Source organism: Typopeltis vanoorti, chromosome 9 (assembly GCF_054136105.1).
Source record: "Typopeltis vanoorti isolate ZY-2024b chromosome 9, IOZ_Tvanoo_1.0, whole genome shotgun sequence".
Lineage (NCBI taxonomy): Eukaryota > Metazoa > Arthropoda > Arachnida > Uropygi > Thelyphonidae > Typopeltis > Typopeltis vanoorti.
The window spans coordinates 53,862,845-53,877,812 of record NC_143557.1 but is presented as its reverse complement, the minus strand read 5'-3'; the positions used below and the strand labels follow the sequence as shown (position 1 = coordinate 53,877,812).

The window sequence follows — 14,968 nt, the reverse complement described above, 5'->3', positions numbered from 1 at the left end:
AAAAGAGCTGTCAGTTCTTTAGCACATTCTCTCAAAACTCATGGTGAAATATCATCCGGTCCCACAGATTTACTGACATCCAGGATACTTAATATTTGGAACACATACTCCTCTTGCACCTCTAAACCTCGAACTTGCCCTATCCCTCTAGTATTAAAAATTACTTCTCTAGGATGAAATACTTCAATAAAGTGTTTATTGAACAACTCCACTATGTCCTCTGCATCAGTCACTCTATTCTCATTTTTATCCCACAATGTCATTCTTCCACAATCAATTCTCCTCCTACTGGCTACACAGCTAAAAAATTCCCTAGGATTTTCTTTGGATCTGAGTGCCAATCTCTTCTCATATTCCAGTTTTGCCTTCCTCACCATACTAGTCACTCTCCTGACCTGAGTCTTATATTCTTCATGCATCTGTTCCACAACCTCTCCTTATATCTCTTCTATAATCTCTTTTTCAACTGCAGTTCCTGTTGGATATTGTTTGTCATCCACTTTATACTAAATTGTGTCTGCTTCTTCACTCATAGAATACAACTTACTATTGCTGCTAACAAATATTCCTTCACCATTTCTCAAGCACTAATGATATCCTGGCCTTCCAATTCTGCCCTCCATGAAACTGCCCCAAGTTGATATCTAAGACTATTATAATCACCTGCCTTATAATTCCACATATGTTCCCTTTTCTTTGATTCTCCTGCATGTCTATTCTATCTTCCTTGGCTTGTAGCAACATTCCACTAATTAAATATCCTGTCTTTCCCACTTCTACCCACACTATATGCTTTTAAAGCCATTTGTGTCACTGCCTTACAAAACCACCGCTCTTAGAGGACATAAGTCATCAGTTATCATAAGCAGTACTCCACCACCACATTTTTCCCTCATTTCCCCTTTATGATAAAAAGCTACAATATACTATTTAAAAACACTTTTCTTAGCACAGCTGAAATATACCACTACATTTACTCACAACACATATCATTTGTGTGCTGTGCAGAAAACTTCCTGTTTCATAGTGCAGACTTTGGTTTGTTGTTACTTCTAAAGTACAAGATGGAAGTAATGTGTTTTTTGCACCTCAGTTTCCATTATATGTATATATTTGTTTGATGTTGTAAGCAAGCCTGGATGCCAGCCTGGTTGGCCAAGTGGTTAGTATATTTGCTTTCCAACCAACAGGCTTCTGGTTCAAATCTTGCTGCAGGCATGAATGTTTGTGATGGTCATTAGGCGGGAGATGAATTTCATCACCTCGTATGAGACCACTGCTTTACTTATTGGAGGCCTGAAGTGTGTTGAAAAAGTTCCATACTTGGTCTCTAGAGCAGGGTTTCAAGACTAGGTAAAAATTTCATAAAAATATACAAAAAATATATATAAAATATTTTTTGTATATTTAAAAATAGAAATAATAATTCCTTCCTAAAAATAATGAGTAAAAAACTAAAGAAAAGTTTACAAATAAAGCTTTCATGGGTGGGATCCATATATTAAAAAAAAAGAAAAGAAAAGAAAAAAAGCATTCTGTATTAATTTGAAGAAACTGATATTTCACATTCTAAACAAAAGTACAGTTAAGGCTTCTTTCTTTCTCCCTCCACCATCAATAAATTAATTGTTTTAGGAAATTTGTGACATGACCAAGAGTACTACTATTGTGACAACGGAATTCACATATCTCATACACAATGGTGGCACTTTAACATACACTCATGTGTCACCAAAAATTGTGTCATTCTAGTGGTGACCTCTGTTATCCATTTCCTAAGCCATTTGGATAACAGTGTTCACTGTAGTTAAAAATTTTCTGAGAATAATAGATTGAACACACTTTAAACAATGAACTCCTGGACCATACCCATCATCCAGTATACATCAGGCATAGTACATGAGACAAAAGAGGACCTGGACGAATTTGTTTGAAAAACTCAAAATTAATGACAGTGAATCATGCATTATATTCACAAAGTGCTGTTGACCAGTTGTATATGCAAAGAAGAATAGGCAAAGAGAATCTGCTGCAAGTGAGACAAACTGTTAATGATGAAATTGGTTTTAAAAAGTACATTATTATTATTATTATTATTATTATTATCATTTGACACCTCCAGGGAGTACAAAGACTCATCGAGGGAGGGCACTTATTCTACAACTCTCTGTCTCCACCACTTAATCCACCAACTGACCATAACTACACCAACACCATCTACCACCACACCACCACCACCACCACCACTTCCACAGACACTCACAAACATCCATGCCCACGGTAGGATTCGAAACCGCAGCCTTTTGGCTGAAAAGCAGATATGCTAATCACTTGGCCAACCAGGACGGCAGGCTTAGAAAATGTTCCTCTAGTCAGAGACTAGATTTGAATGCCTTTCATCATGCGGTCAAGCGCCGTAGAGTGCAAATTACACTTCTACATCAACAACGGCACTGTAGGAAATAAATTTGATTACCAGAAAGAACAGTTATAAAGAAATAAAGTTAAAGAAATAAAGAGCCAAAAGACTTCACTTCAGCGATGTACATGGCATTAATAATTGCGAGACAATGAAGAAAAATTTGACATGACCAGGATGTGGCAATGGTTACTATATGAATTTGTCAAGAAAGAAACTATAAGTTTTATTTTTGCTATTCAAGAACATTATTGCTAACTAATGCAATCAAAGGAGAAATTGAGAATATCACTAATAACAGTAAATGCAGATTTTACACTCAGAAAGATGAAGCTATTAAAACATCTGCTCAGTGCCTGCATCAAAATTGCTCAGACTTTACAAATACCACCATAATCATGTGACCAAGATATTTCACTGGTATTTATGCAAAAGTATGGCTTTCCTGTCTTTGATAACTGCAGCAGCATAAAATAAAGAGTGTAAAGTCTTGTGTAAATTTTATCGGAAAATGAAACTACAAAGATTATGTGATATTAGAATATAAACTGATCTGTCTTTGTACCACAATAGACCTGACATAGTTATTGAACATTGACAAGTTTGGATAGATAACATCACAGTATCTAGAGACCTCATCAACAAAGAACTTGAAAAAAATTATAAAATATCAAGATTTGGCAAGCTAAATTGGCCATTTCTGGCTTAAACAGTTTATGATAAAGATCATCTCAATTATCATTTGTGTACTTGTTGAAATTTTAGAGATACACTCTAACTATTTACAAGAATTAAACATTGATAATTTAAACATGTAGAATTTCCAAAAAAAACAGCATTATTTGGAACAGTATCATTATACACCTGACAGATGATTCTTAGATTTTTGGATGGAACCTGAATTGATGTATCACCAATCAAATTGTTATGAATAATATATGCTGTTTTGACCATGTTTTGATTCTGTGAATAAAGTTGAAATAATAATAATCGTTACTTACAAGTAATTATTTTTTAATTTTATGAGGTTTTCAAGATATTAAAATACTTCTCTGCAATTTTTTATAGTAAACTTCTTGGTGGTGGAATTGAAAGCATGGCAATCACTGAAGTATTTGGAGAGTTTAGAACAGGAAAAACTCAACTCTCACACACCTTATGTGGTATGCATACCTTATAACTAAGCACTAAGTCAGGGATTGGCAACCTGTAGCTCGCAAGCTACATTCAGCCCTTTGAACATGTAACTGCTGCTCTTTAACTTTCTGCCTACATGTACGACAAGTGCACACCTCAGTTAATTGCCAGTTTACTTTGCCTGCACATCATAGGCAGATCACAGATACTGCAGAACTTGAAGGTTAATCACTGCAGCAGTGGCAAGTATAAAATAGTTAAAACAGGAACAAAATAATATGTGTGCATGTAGTGTTTGTGATAGGTATACAAATTAGTATTATAAATAACTTTTTAACTAAGTGATGAGGTATTATGAACTTTCTGAACAATGAGAGTCTGTCAATATGTTTAAAGATGAAAGTCATATCATACTTGTCTAGTGTTCAGAGACTCACTCAAGAATATCAGCAGAAAAAGTCACATTAATTCATACCTCATTGGATATTTCTTGTTTTTTAGTATTAATAAATAATATTCAAAAAAACGATATATATATATATATTAAAACCTTCCCATTCCATTCTATTCCTTAAAAAAACTCCCCTCCCACAATCTGAGCTGAGATGTTTTTTTTTTATTAGATCAAAAATGGCTCTTCATTCTAGAAAGGTTGCTAACCCCTGAATTAAGTGAATTGTTTTTCTTTCCTCTAAGTAATTTTTTCATGTATAAAAAAAAATAATGACAATTTTACAGCCATTTGGTATAAAAGAAACAGCTCTCCTATAACAAATGCATATATTATTATTATTATTATTATTATTATTATTAAGAGAGACCTCCAGGGAGTAAGAGACTCATCGAGGGAGGCCACATACTACATACACCAGCTATCATACTTATTCTTGAATTCATTCACACTTGCACTCATGACATCCAATGGCAATCCATTCCAATCCCTCACCACCCTCTGAGAGAAATACCTAGCCCTCACACCCTTCTTGGCAGCCTTCACCCTCAGCTTCCAAGGATGCCCTCTCGTCCTTTTCCCACCCTCCATAAATTGAAAAATTTCATCAATTGAAATCCTGTATGATGCTTTCAGAAGTTTGTAAGTCTCAATCATATCACCCCTCTCTCTCTCCTGTTTGCTAGTGTCTGCAGTCTACAAATTCTGTAGACTGCAGACACTAGTTCTGTCTTCATAATCAGTATTCCACAATCCTGATATCATTTTTAACACTCTCCTTTGCACTCTTTCCAATATATCAGAATCACAACAGAAACCAGGAAACCAGACCTGCACACATTAGTCCAAGTGAAGTCTTATCAAGGCCTTTAAAGAGGCAAAATAACATCCTTATCTTTACATGTAAACGTTCGTTTCAGCATTTCAATTATCTGTTGAGTTGTATTTGCAATCTTTGCCGCATGCCCCCTAAACTTCAACTTCTTATCTATTAACACTCCAAGATCCCTAGCCTCATCAGTTTCTTCTAACCTAATCCCACCAATATAATACGACATTGAATATCTAATCATGCCGAAGTGAATGACTTTACATTTACTGACATTGAACTTACACTCATTTTCCCATGCCCACAATTCCAGCCTATTCAAATCATTCTGCAAATATTGCATATCAGCAGTATTCCTGATTACCCTACCTATCTTTGCATCATCGGCAAATAACTGTATGTCGTTTGTCAAATCTTTCCCAATATCATCATCATCATTATTATTATTATTATTTGACACCTCCAGGGAGTCCAAAGCCTCATCGAGGGAGGGCACCTGCTCTACAACTCTGTCTCCACCACTCAATTCACCAACTAACTGCAACTACACCACCGCCATCTACTGCCGACCACCACCACTAGTATTTCCACAGAGAATCACAAACATCCATGCCCACAGTGGGATTCGAACCCACAGCCTTTTGGTTGGAGAGCGGATACGCTAACCACTCGGTCAGCCAGGCTGGCATATCATTAATGTTCAGATTGAATAACAGTGAACACTGATCCTTGTGGTGCACCACTTGTTATCTTAAGCCTTGCAGACTCAGATCCCCCGTACACCACTTTTTGATATCTGTCAGTCAGCCATCCTCTTATCCATGCTAATATTGTATAATCCAAACCCATTTTCTCCAATTTATGCAGCTTGTTGATTGGATTTTAATGGTATAGATGTGAACACAGATTGATAAGAAAATAATTAAGCATAAAAAAAAACGTATTGTTTAATACTGACCATATACAAATATTTTAACATTCTTTGCCTACCAGTTTCGCTAGCAAACTGTCTAGCTTTTTCAAGGCATTCACGGAAAAGTATAAAAAATACTATCATCATCATCATCATCATCATCATCAAATTCCTACCATGTACCCTCAAGGGGTGTACAGGATATGACAGTACTACATGAAAAAATTACATCATTACTAACTTCCTATCTACAATTTTCCTCCAAATCAGTCTGTTACTTGTCAAGACCAGATCTTATATTTCTATATCGTCTAAGGCATTTTGTACCGTATCAATCCACCTATATCTTGGTTTTCTTCTGGGTCGTTTTCCTGCCAACTTGTCAGAGAACACTTGTTTTGCTAATCTTTCCTCTCCCATTCTGTTTAAGTGACCATACCACCTGAGATTAGCTCTGCTAACGCATTCCTGGATGCCGACAATGTCAAGTTCTTTCCTAATATTCTCATTTTTAATATGATATTGCCATTGATGCCATCTGGTCACACCTCTAATCTTTCTCAGGACTCTCATATCTGCGGTCTCTAGTCTTTGGTCAAGTGGTTTACTTCTGACCCAGCTCTCAGATCCATAAGTTAAAACTGGTTTGACAACTGTCTTGTATACAGCTTATTTAGTTGTCCGACTAATTTCTCTCTTATTCCATATGAATTTATTCAATTGACTTCCCACCATACCAGCTTAGTCAGAGAATCTTGCAGACTTGTAGCGGATTTATTTAGAAGTATAACATCATTCGCATAAAGCAAAGAGCTGACATTAACATCTCCAATTTTGATATCAGGTTTAATACCACTTTACTTCATAATGTGATCCATATAGATAATGAATAACAGAAGGGATAATGTACATCCTTGTCTCACCCCAGATTTAACATTAAACCATCTTCCTGTACTTCCTTCAATTCTAACTGCTGACTTACAACTCAAATAAAGACTAAGTATTGCTTGATATAACCCATTGACACCATATAACTGCAGCGTATTGAATAGCGTCTCTCTTGGCACCTTGTCATATGCCTTTTCCAAATCGACAAAACTTAAATACAGATCTTTGTTATATTCCCATGCTTTCTCGACTTTTGTCGTAAAGTGAAGATCTGATCCTGACAGCCTCTATTTGGCCTGAATCCAGATTGTTCTTCACCAAGCTTTTCTTCCACAATTCTTCTCAACCGTTTCTCAAGTATACTTGTATAGATCTTTCCAGGAACACTCAGTAGGGAAATACCTCTGTAATTCTCACATTCAGTTTTATTTCCCTTTTTATATATGGGTACTATGAGAGCTCTACTCCAATCATCGGGAATTCGTCCCTCTGTCCAGGCTTTCTGAACTATGCAGTGCAGCCACTGTAAGACTTTTATACCACCATACTTCAGCATTTCTGGTCGAATATCATCTACTCCTGCTGCCTTTCCACATTTCAAGTCGTTGATGGCTTTTTCTACTTCAAGTATGGATATGTATTCCTGACTGCATGCCTGGTCAGTGTTTTTTATCACTGTGCTGTCATCACTGCTTATTTCATTTAGCAGTTTTTCAAAGTAATTACTCCATACTTCAAGGATATCTTTTTCTCCTGTTTTCATGTCACCTTTATCATCTCTAACTCCTTTTACAGCACTCTTTCCTCCATTCCTAAGCTTCTTCAACAACTTCCAGAATATTTTGCCACCTTCTTGATATTTATTTTCTATATTCTTGCCAAAATCCTCCCATGACTTTTGTTTAGCTAGTTTTACACACTGTTTAGCTTTCTTACATTTGTCTCTGTATTCTGTAAGAGTAAAAGCTGACTTATTTGACAAGAACTTTTGATATGCTTTCTTCTTTTCCTTCACTGCCTCTTTAACTTCCTGTGTCCACCAGGGAGTTCTGATTTTTTTATCCTTGCAGACAACCTCACCACATGCCTCTCTGGCAGAATCAATCAATGTTTTCTTCGGAGTTTGCCACTGAATCTCCAAGGTTTGATTCCTGTTCTCAAACTCTTTCATTTTTTCTTCAATAATCTTTGTGTATTTTAGTCTGCAGTTCACATCTGAGAGCTGCTCAACTTTTATTCGCTTTGAAACTTTCTTACATGTTATTCTTTTCAATATGAAATTCAATTTTATCCTGCTCAAGACTAAATAGTGATCGCTGCCAGTTTCAAATCCTCTGTACACTCTGGTGTTGTGCACCAGGGAGAAAACATCACTATCAACAATAACATAGTCAATGAGACTTTTCTTATTCCTAGCCTCTTCTCTCCATGTGAATTTGTGCACATTTTTATGTTGGAACATGGTGTTAGTAATAACCAGTCCATGTCCTGAGCAGAAATCCAACAGATATTTGCCATTATTATTAGCTTTGCTCTTTTCACCAAATTTTCCCAAAATATTTTTGTATGTCTCACAATCATTTCCTACTCTGCTATATAGATCCCCAACAAGGACCAGCTTTTCCTTTTTCATTTTGTCAGTTGCTTTTTCTAAAGCGTCAAAAAATTCCTCCACTTCTACCTTAGTAGAACCTTCTGTGGGACCATAGGCACAAATAAGTCTCATTGTCCAGTTCCCCATTCTCATATTTGCCCACATTACTCTACTTGAGACTGACTGCCATTCAAAAAGATTAGCCTCGTATTTTGTGTTGAATACTATGGCTACTCCTTTGCCTACCAGTTTCGCTAGCAAACTGTATAGCTTTTTCAAGGCATTGACGGAAAAATATAAAAAATACTAGTAAACGCAAATTGAAAGAAACATTAAAAATGTTGTAAACACTCTAGTAGCTAAGATTGCACGTTCACGTGACAGAGACTGAGTGGACTTATTGTTCTTAAACACCAGGCATTTATGAGATCCATTGCTCTTGTGGCATTTGTTATGTAGGCCAGACAGGAAGGTTGGGAGAGATCCTCATGTCTGAGCATTGTAAAAGACATTGAAAAAAGAAGGGAGCATAAATCAGGCTTAGCATTTCACACAGCCACTACTGGCCATCAAGTACTCTGGCAACAGACAAACATGTCATATATTGATAACAACTGCTTCACAAGGAAATTTAAAGAAGCTGCACTAATGCTTAGGATTCGTACACAGTGCAATAAAAATCAAGGCTTAATTTTACATCAAGTGTTGTCTGCCTTCATCAAAAATTTAGCTGCCTCAGAACTAGCATGCGTGAGCCACAGAACGTGGCAACAGCTAGCAGTGTTCTGTGTTCTAACATGCATACGTTAACGAATATATCATTTATATTCAGGTTTCTCAAATATTTGACAGTTGTGAAGTTATAAAAAACATCTAATGTGTAATTAATTGTTCAATAAGCTTTTGTTGTATTAAACCTTTATATACCATTACTCCCTGATTATGTAAGTCTTACGATGAATGAAACTTGTCTGGTTTTTTAATTCTTTATTTTTGATAAACTCTTTACATTAATATGTGGTCTCAATACCAAAAACTACCTACAGAACTGCTGAACCACAGAAACCTACGTCCATACCACCATGTTATTAGAAGATATAAACACCATAAACAAATCTCTTGATAAACATATAAATTTGCTATCTTTATACTTTATATTGACTTAACCAAAACTTTTAATGCAGTTGACCATGACATTCTGCTGACCAAATTATACTCTGTTGGAATAAGAGGCATACTACATACCTGGTTCAGGAATTATCTCTCAAATAGAGCACATGTAATAAAATTAGGTGCAAAACAGCTAGAGTATATACAGATAAAACACAGAGTTATATCATCACCTATTTTGTTCAACATATACATTAATAACATTCACAACTTGGCCACATAAAGTCAAATATACTAATAGGCAGATGACACTGCATTACTAACATTTTTTTATGTTGAGCCCATACATCAGAGGCATTAATCATCCTATAGTGCATCAGTACCATGTATGGATAGTGGGTTGGGAAAGGAGAAACTTGTTTACATTTGATTTATAAGCTTATATATGGTATTCCTTGGGAAACACATAAGGGGGAGACTGTGCCACAATACAGCAGTAGTTGAGATGAAAGAGAAGGAAAAGAAATTTGTTCTCTGGGTTTTGAGTTGTACTGTGAAGGGATTACAGAGTGGAGGAACTGTTGATGTTATTTCATATGCCTTGGAAATATTTATAGATCATACATATTGCAGAAACCAAAAACCTGTGTGATATAGTGTTGAGTAAGTTGGTAAGAGATGGGTTGTTTGCCAATCTGATTACCCTCTTTTGTATCGAATCATGCATTTTTAGGAGTTCCACCCCAAATGTGAGAATAGTATTCAGCCATTCTGATTTGCGATTTGTATAAAGTTAACAGCTGTTTGGAGGTGAAGTAATGCCTTTAGCACAAGAGACTGCTGAGGAGGCAATTGTTGTGATGAGTTTATACCAGGAGAGGCTTGATGTCAGGATGATTCCAAGATTAGAAATGTTATCTTTTCTAGATATTTGAGTGTTTCTGTGGATAAACCTGGAAGGAAATGGTTCTTTTTTTGTGAGAACTAAGACAGAACCAAGTTTTGCTAGCATTGAAATTGATAGGGTTATCTGAATCCCATTGGAGAATGGTTTCGAGATCAGAATTGAGAGCAGTAGGGGTTGATGTTCTGTAATTTGAGGCAGAGTAAGGTTTGTCAAATAAAGGATGTAGTGGGCTATCATCTGCAAAAATGTGTATTGGGTTGGTGGTCAACAGAAGTGGATTCTTGATATAGAGAAAGAAGAGGGTTGGTGAGATAACAGAACCTTGTTGAATAGTGAGAGGAAAAGTAACTATCTACCAACACACACACACAGCTTGCATTCAGTTAGAAATCTGGCAATCCAATTGCAGAAGTCATAGAACAGACCACATGATGGGTGTTTGCTTAATAGGCCTTTGTGCCACACCTGGTCAAAAAAGCTGTGGAGATATCAAGTGCATTCACTTGAGATTCAGCAAACTTCTCCATGGCATTTGTCTAGAGATGGATAACATATGTGTGTAGATCTCCTGTTGTTGAGATGAAATCCATACTAGTGGTCATTTATTAGCAGGGTGCCTTCAAGGTAGCATAGGACTGATCACAAGATTTAATGGAAAGAATACAACACAGAGGAAGAATAAAGTGTAAATTTATTAAATCCTATATTGTGTCTTTGTCACTGAGACATTGTCAAGGATAAAGCAGCAAAACTGTATAAGAATAAACAAAAGAACTCAAAACAGTAAGCAGAAGAAATTAGACTAAAACCCTAAAAGTCCTATGAGTGGTGCCTTTAGTAGGTGCTATTCAGCGAGAGGCCGAAGGATTAAAGTTTCCTAAATCTTGGGGATAAGTTTATAGAATTTTTTTTCACTTGGTTAGACTATAAATTAAATATTTAGTTTAATCCTTTATCCAATTATAAGCAAACAAAGTTTGCACCTGAAGTATCTTCAGGACAGGGGCAACTTGTGGCAAAGGTGGACTGAGTTCTCCTCACTTTCCTTAGTATCCCATAATGCAAAGCACATCTCCTTGCGGACATGTATGATGCTATGCATTATGGGAAGGGCAACTACCCATACTGGTTTTGACCTTTATTGAGGTCTCATCAGTGGGAGCCAGACCAAGAGGTGGTGATACTAAGGTGGAAGTAATGGAGAAAGGAATGAGAACTCAGTCCACTTTTGCCATGAATTTCCCCAGTCCTGAAGATACTTCAGGTGCAAACTTTGTTTGCTTACACTTGGATAAAGGATTAAACTAAATATATAATTTATAAATCTTGGGGAGTTTAACACATCCATATTTGTTGGAAGTTTTTTTCACTTGGTTAGACTATAATAAAGTTAGTTTAATCCTCTATCCAAGTGTAAGCAAACAAAGTTTGCACCTGAAGTATCTTCAGGACTGAGGTAACTCATGGTAAAGGTGGGCCAAGCTCTCATCACTTGTCTTAGTATCTCCCATGATGCAAAGCACATCTCCTTGCGGACATGTATAATGCTATGCATTAAGGGAAACGGGCCACTACCCAGACTGGTTTCGACCTTTATTGAGGTCTCGTCAGTGGGAGCCTTTTGGCAACTCGTATAGGTAAATAAATATGTTTATATGACCTCTCCATTACTTCCACCTTAGTTACTGCCCCTGGGTCTGGCACCCACTGACGAGACCTCAATAAAGGTCGAAACCACTCTGGTTAGTGGCCTCTTTCCCTTAATGCATAGCATTATACATGTCTGCAAGGAGATGTGCTTTGCGTTATGGGAGATACTAAGACAAGCGATGACACCTTGGTCCACCTTTACCACAAGTTTCCTCAGTCCTGAAGTATTCGAGTGCGAACTTTGTTTGCTTACACTTGGATAAAGGATTAAACTAAATTTATTACATTCATGTTTATTAAAATTACGGCAGTTTAACAAATCTGCTGTGAATTCTAAGAAAATTCTTTCAAGTTTATATTTGTTGAGTGAAGCATAATAGTTTGTTTTGTTCCATTTGATTCTGGTCAAGGTATCCATAGCATGGTCATCTGGACTGGACTAACCATAGTTTAGTGGTGGATCTATTTCTTGTGTTCAGTTTCTAGGAAAATGTTGGCAGATCTCTCAGTTTGACCATAATAAGATAATTTGCAAGAATAAGAAACCTTGTAGTTGTTGAAATTTTCCACTTGGTTATACTATAAATTAAAGATACCAAGAAATTATATTATTGGTTTAATTCTTTATCCAGGTGTAAGCAAACAAGTTTGCACCTGAACTATTTTCAGGACTGACTCAATTTGTATAAAGAAGAAACCAGTCTGGGTAGTGACCCTTCCCATAATGCATAACATTATACATGTATGCAAGGAGATGTGGTTTGCATTATGGGATACTAAGGCAAGTGATGTGAAGTCATTAGTACTTTCTGCATTAATTAAAATTATTTTTCCACATTCCTTTTTTCTTTTACTTGCAGCACAGTGATAAAATTCTTTCAGGTCACCTTTAGACTATACAACCAATTGCTTTTTATATTCTGATTTAGTTTTCCATACAATACTTATAACTTCTGTTGTAAGTTTCTCCACTTGGTTATACTATAAATTAAAGATAAAAATAAATTATATTCTTGGTTTAATCCTTTATCCAAGTATAAGCAAACAAGTTTGCACCTGAACTATTTTCAGGACTGGGACAACTCGTACAAAAAAAAAAAAAAAAACTAATAACTTTATAACACTTGCCTTACTATCCCATAATGCAAAGCACATCTTCTTGAAGATGTGTATAGTGCTATGCATTATGAGAAGGGTCACTACCCATACAAGTTTCGATCTTTATTGAGGTCTCATTAGTGGGAGTGCATTATGGGATACTAAGGCTAGTGATGTGAAGTCGTTAGCTTCTTTATACGAGTTACCTCAGTCCTGAAAATAGTTCAGGTGCAAACTTGTTTGCTTACACTTGGATAAAGGATTAAACCAAGAATATAATTTCTTGGTATCTTTAATTGAAAGGAACCTTGTAAACACCTGGAACAGTGAGGGAAGGGAGCAGATCCTTAGGAAAGCATGTAAGGGTATTATCCAGCATCAGATGAGGTTTGTAATCAATACAAAGATTAAAATTTGTTTAGAGTCCTGGCTGTTTTTTCTGATTTGCCTAGATATATAGGCGATAGCAATGGCCTGTTTGATGAGAAGGATGTGAGGAGAAGGGAGGAAAAGCAATTTGTTAATTTTCTTAGCATTTTAATACTCTGATTTGAAGTTCAGCTGACAGAGAAGTCTGGATGGAACAGACAAGGGTGTTGAACTAAGAATGCCATCATATTACATTGTTCCTCTGTGTTGTATTCTTTCCATTAAACCTAATTAGCTTAAACCAGCACATAAGCCTAAATACTAGCCATTAGTGTAAAAGTTGGATATAAATGGTTCTCTCCATTACCTTTAGATAGGACTAAGGTGAGTGAAATAGGGCAATAGTTTGATGATAGTGATTTGTCACCCTTGTTGTGAATGGCTCGAACATTAGCCAATTTCCGGGCTGTGGAATAGATAACAGTGTATCTACACTTCTTCCTCGTATGCAAGAATTCCAGGTGATCAAATCTGGGCACATTATGAGTGGGCAGTGGAATGTAGTACCTGATATCGTGGTGAGTACAGAAATTATGATTGTGTTTAAGGCATGGTTCGATGATCTTTTTTGCATGAGATTGTGGACCTTCTGCAGTAACTCTTTTGATGCCATCGAGAGAGAGAGAGAGAGAAATCTAATGATGACAATAATAAAAATAAATAATTTAATGTTTTTTATTCCTTGAAGTGGGCCGAGCTTCTCTAACATCAACTACTTTATTGAAGACAAATAGATGATCTCCATCATTCAAGGCAGCACTGATAATAACAGGCAATTACTGAATCAGTACTTTTAGAGAAAGAGAGCATGGCATACTACTACTATCCTAAACTCAAGTTTGTCTGAGAAAAATCCCTATTTGTGTGTGCCAAAGATTTGACTAACTTTAGAACTTACTGAAGAAAGGCTTAGAAAAAAGTTCCTGTAGTCAGTGAACCTATAACAGTATGTCTTTGTTTGGCTTGGCTCTTCAAAAGCAAATGCCATTTCCACAGGTCTCCACAGGCACTGGAAATGAAATGTATTCTGTTTTTTGATTCCAGTTATGAAAATTTTGTCCATGAAAGATTTCAGTCCATTTGCCAATTGATATCTTCATCGCGCTGTTACTGGTAACATTTAATCTTTAACTTGCAGTCTTATTATTATTATTCACATTCTACCAGTGCCAGATTAAGGGGTGGGCTGACTGGGCATCTGCCCGGTGTGCAAAAACTACAGTTATCTGAACTAAAATAATTATCTTCTTTTTTTTTTTTTTAAAAAGGCCAATAGTTCTTTATCTAAAATAGTAGTGACATTGATGGGAACGAACTCTCTGAAGAAATTAAATCTCTAAACAGTTTACTTCTGGAAAACATCAGTTGCCATTAGAAACTTTACAGTTTTAAAAGCAACCAATTTGCAGAATATAATTCCAAATACGTGGATCGCATTGAGAATTTTGCTGACATTTCCTATAACGGTAGCAACAGCTGAAAGAAGTTTTAACAAATTAAAACCTATCAAAACATATTTGCGATTGACAATGGGGAGTGGGAG

The 14,968-nt window shown here is 36.2% G+C and overlaps 1 protein-coding gene across 1 annotated transcript in view; it reads left to right on the top strand.

The window, feature by feature from the left end:
* Positions 1-14,968, top strand: part of LOC150103052 (meiotic recombination protein DMC1 homolog) — a 320,619-nt gene that overhangs the window by 108,146 nt on the left and 197,505 nt on the right. The window contains exon 7 of the mRNA XM_090397700.1: positions 3,488-3,582. Coding sequence (XP_090253826.1) covers positions 3,488-3,582 — 95 coding nt within the window. The remainder of the gene's footprint in view (positions 1-3,487; positions 3,583-14,968) is intronic.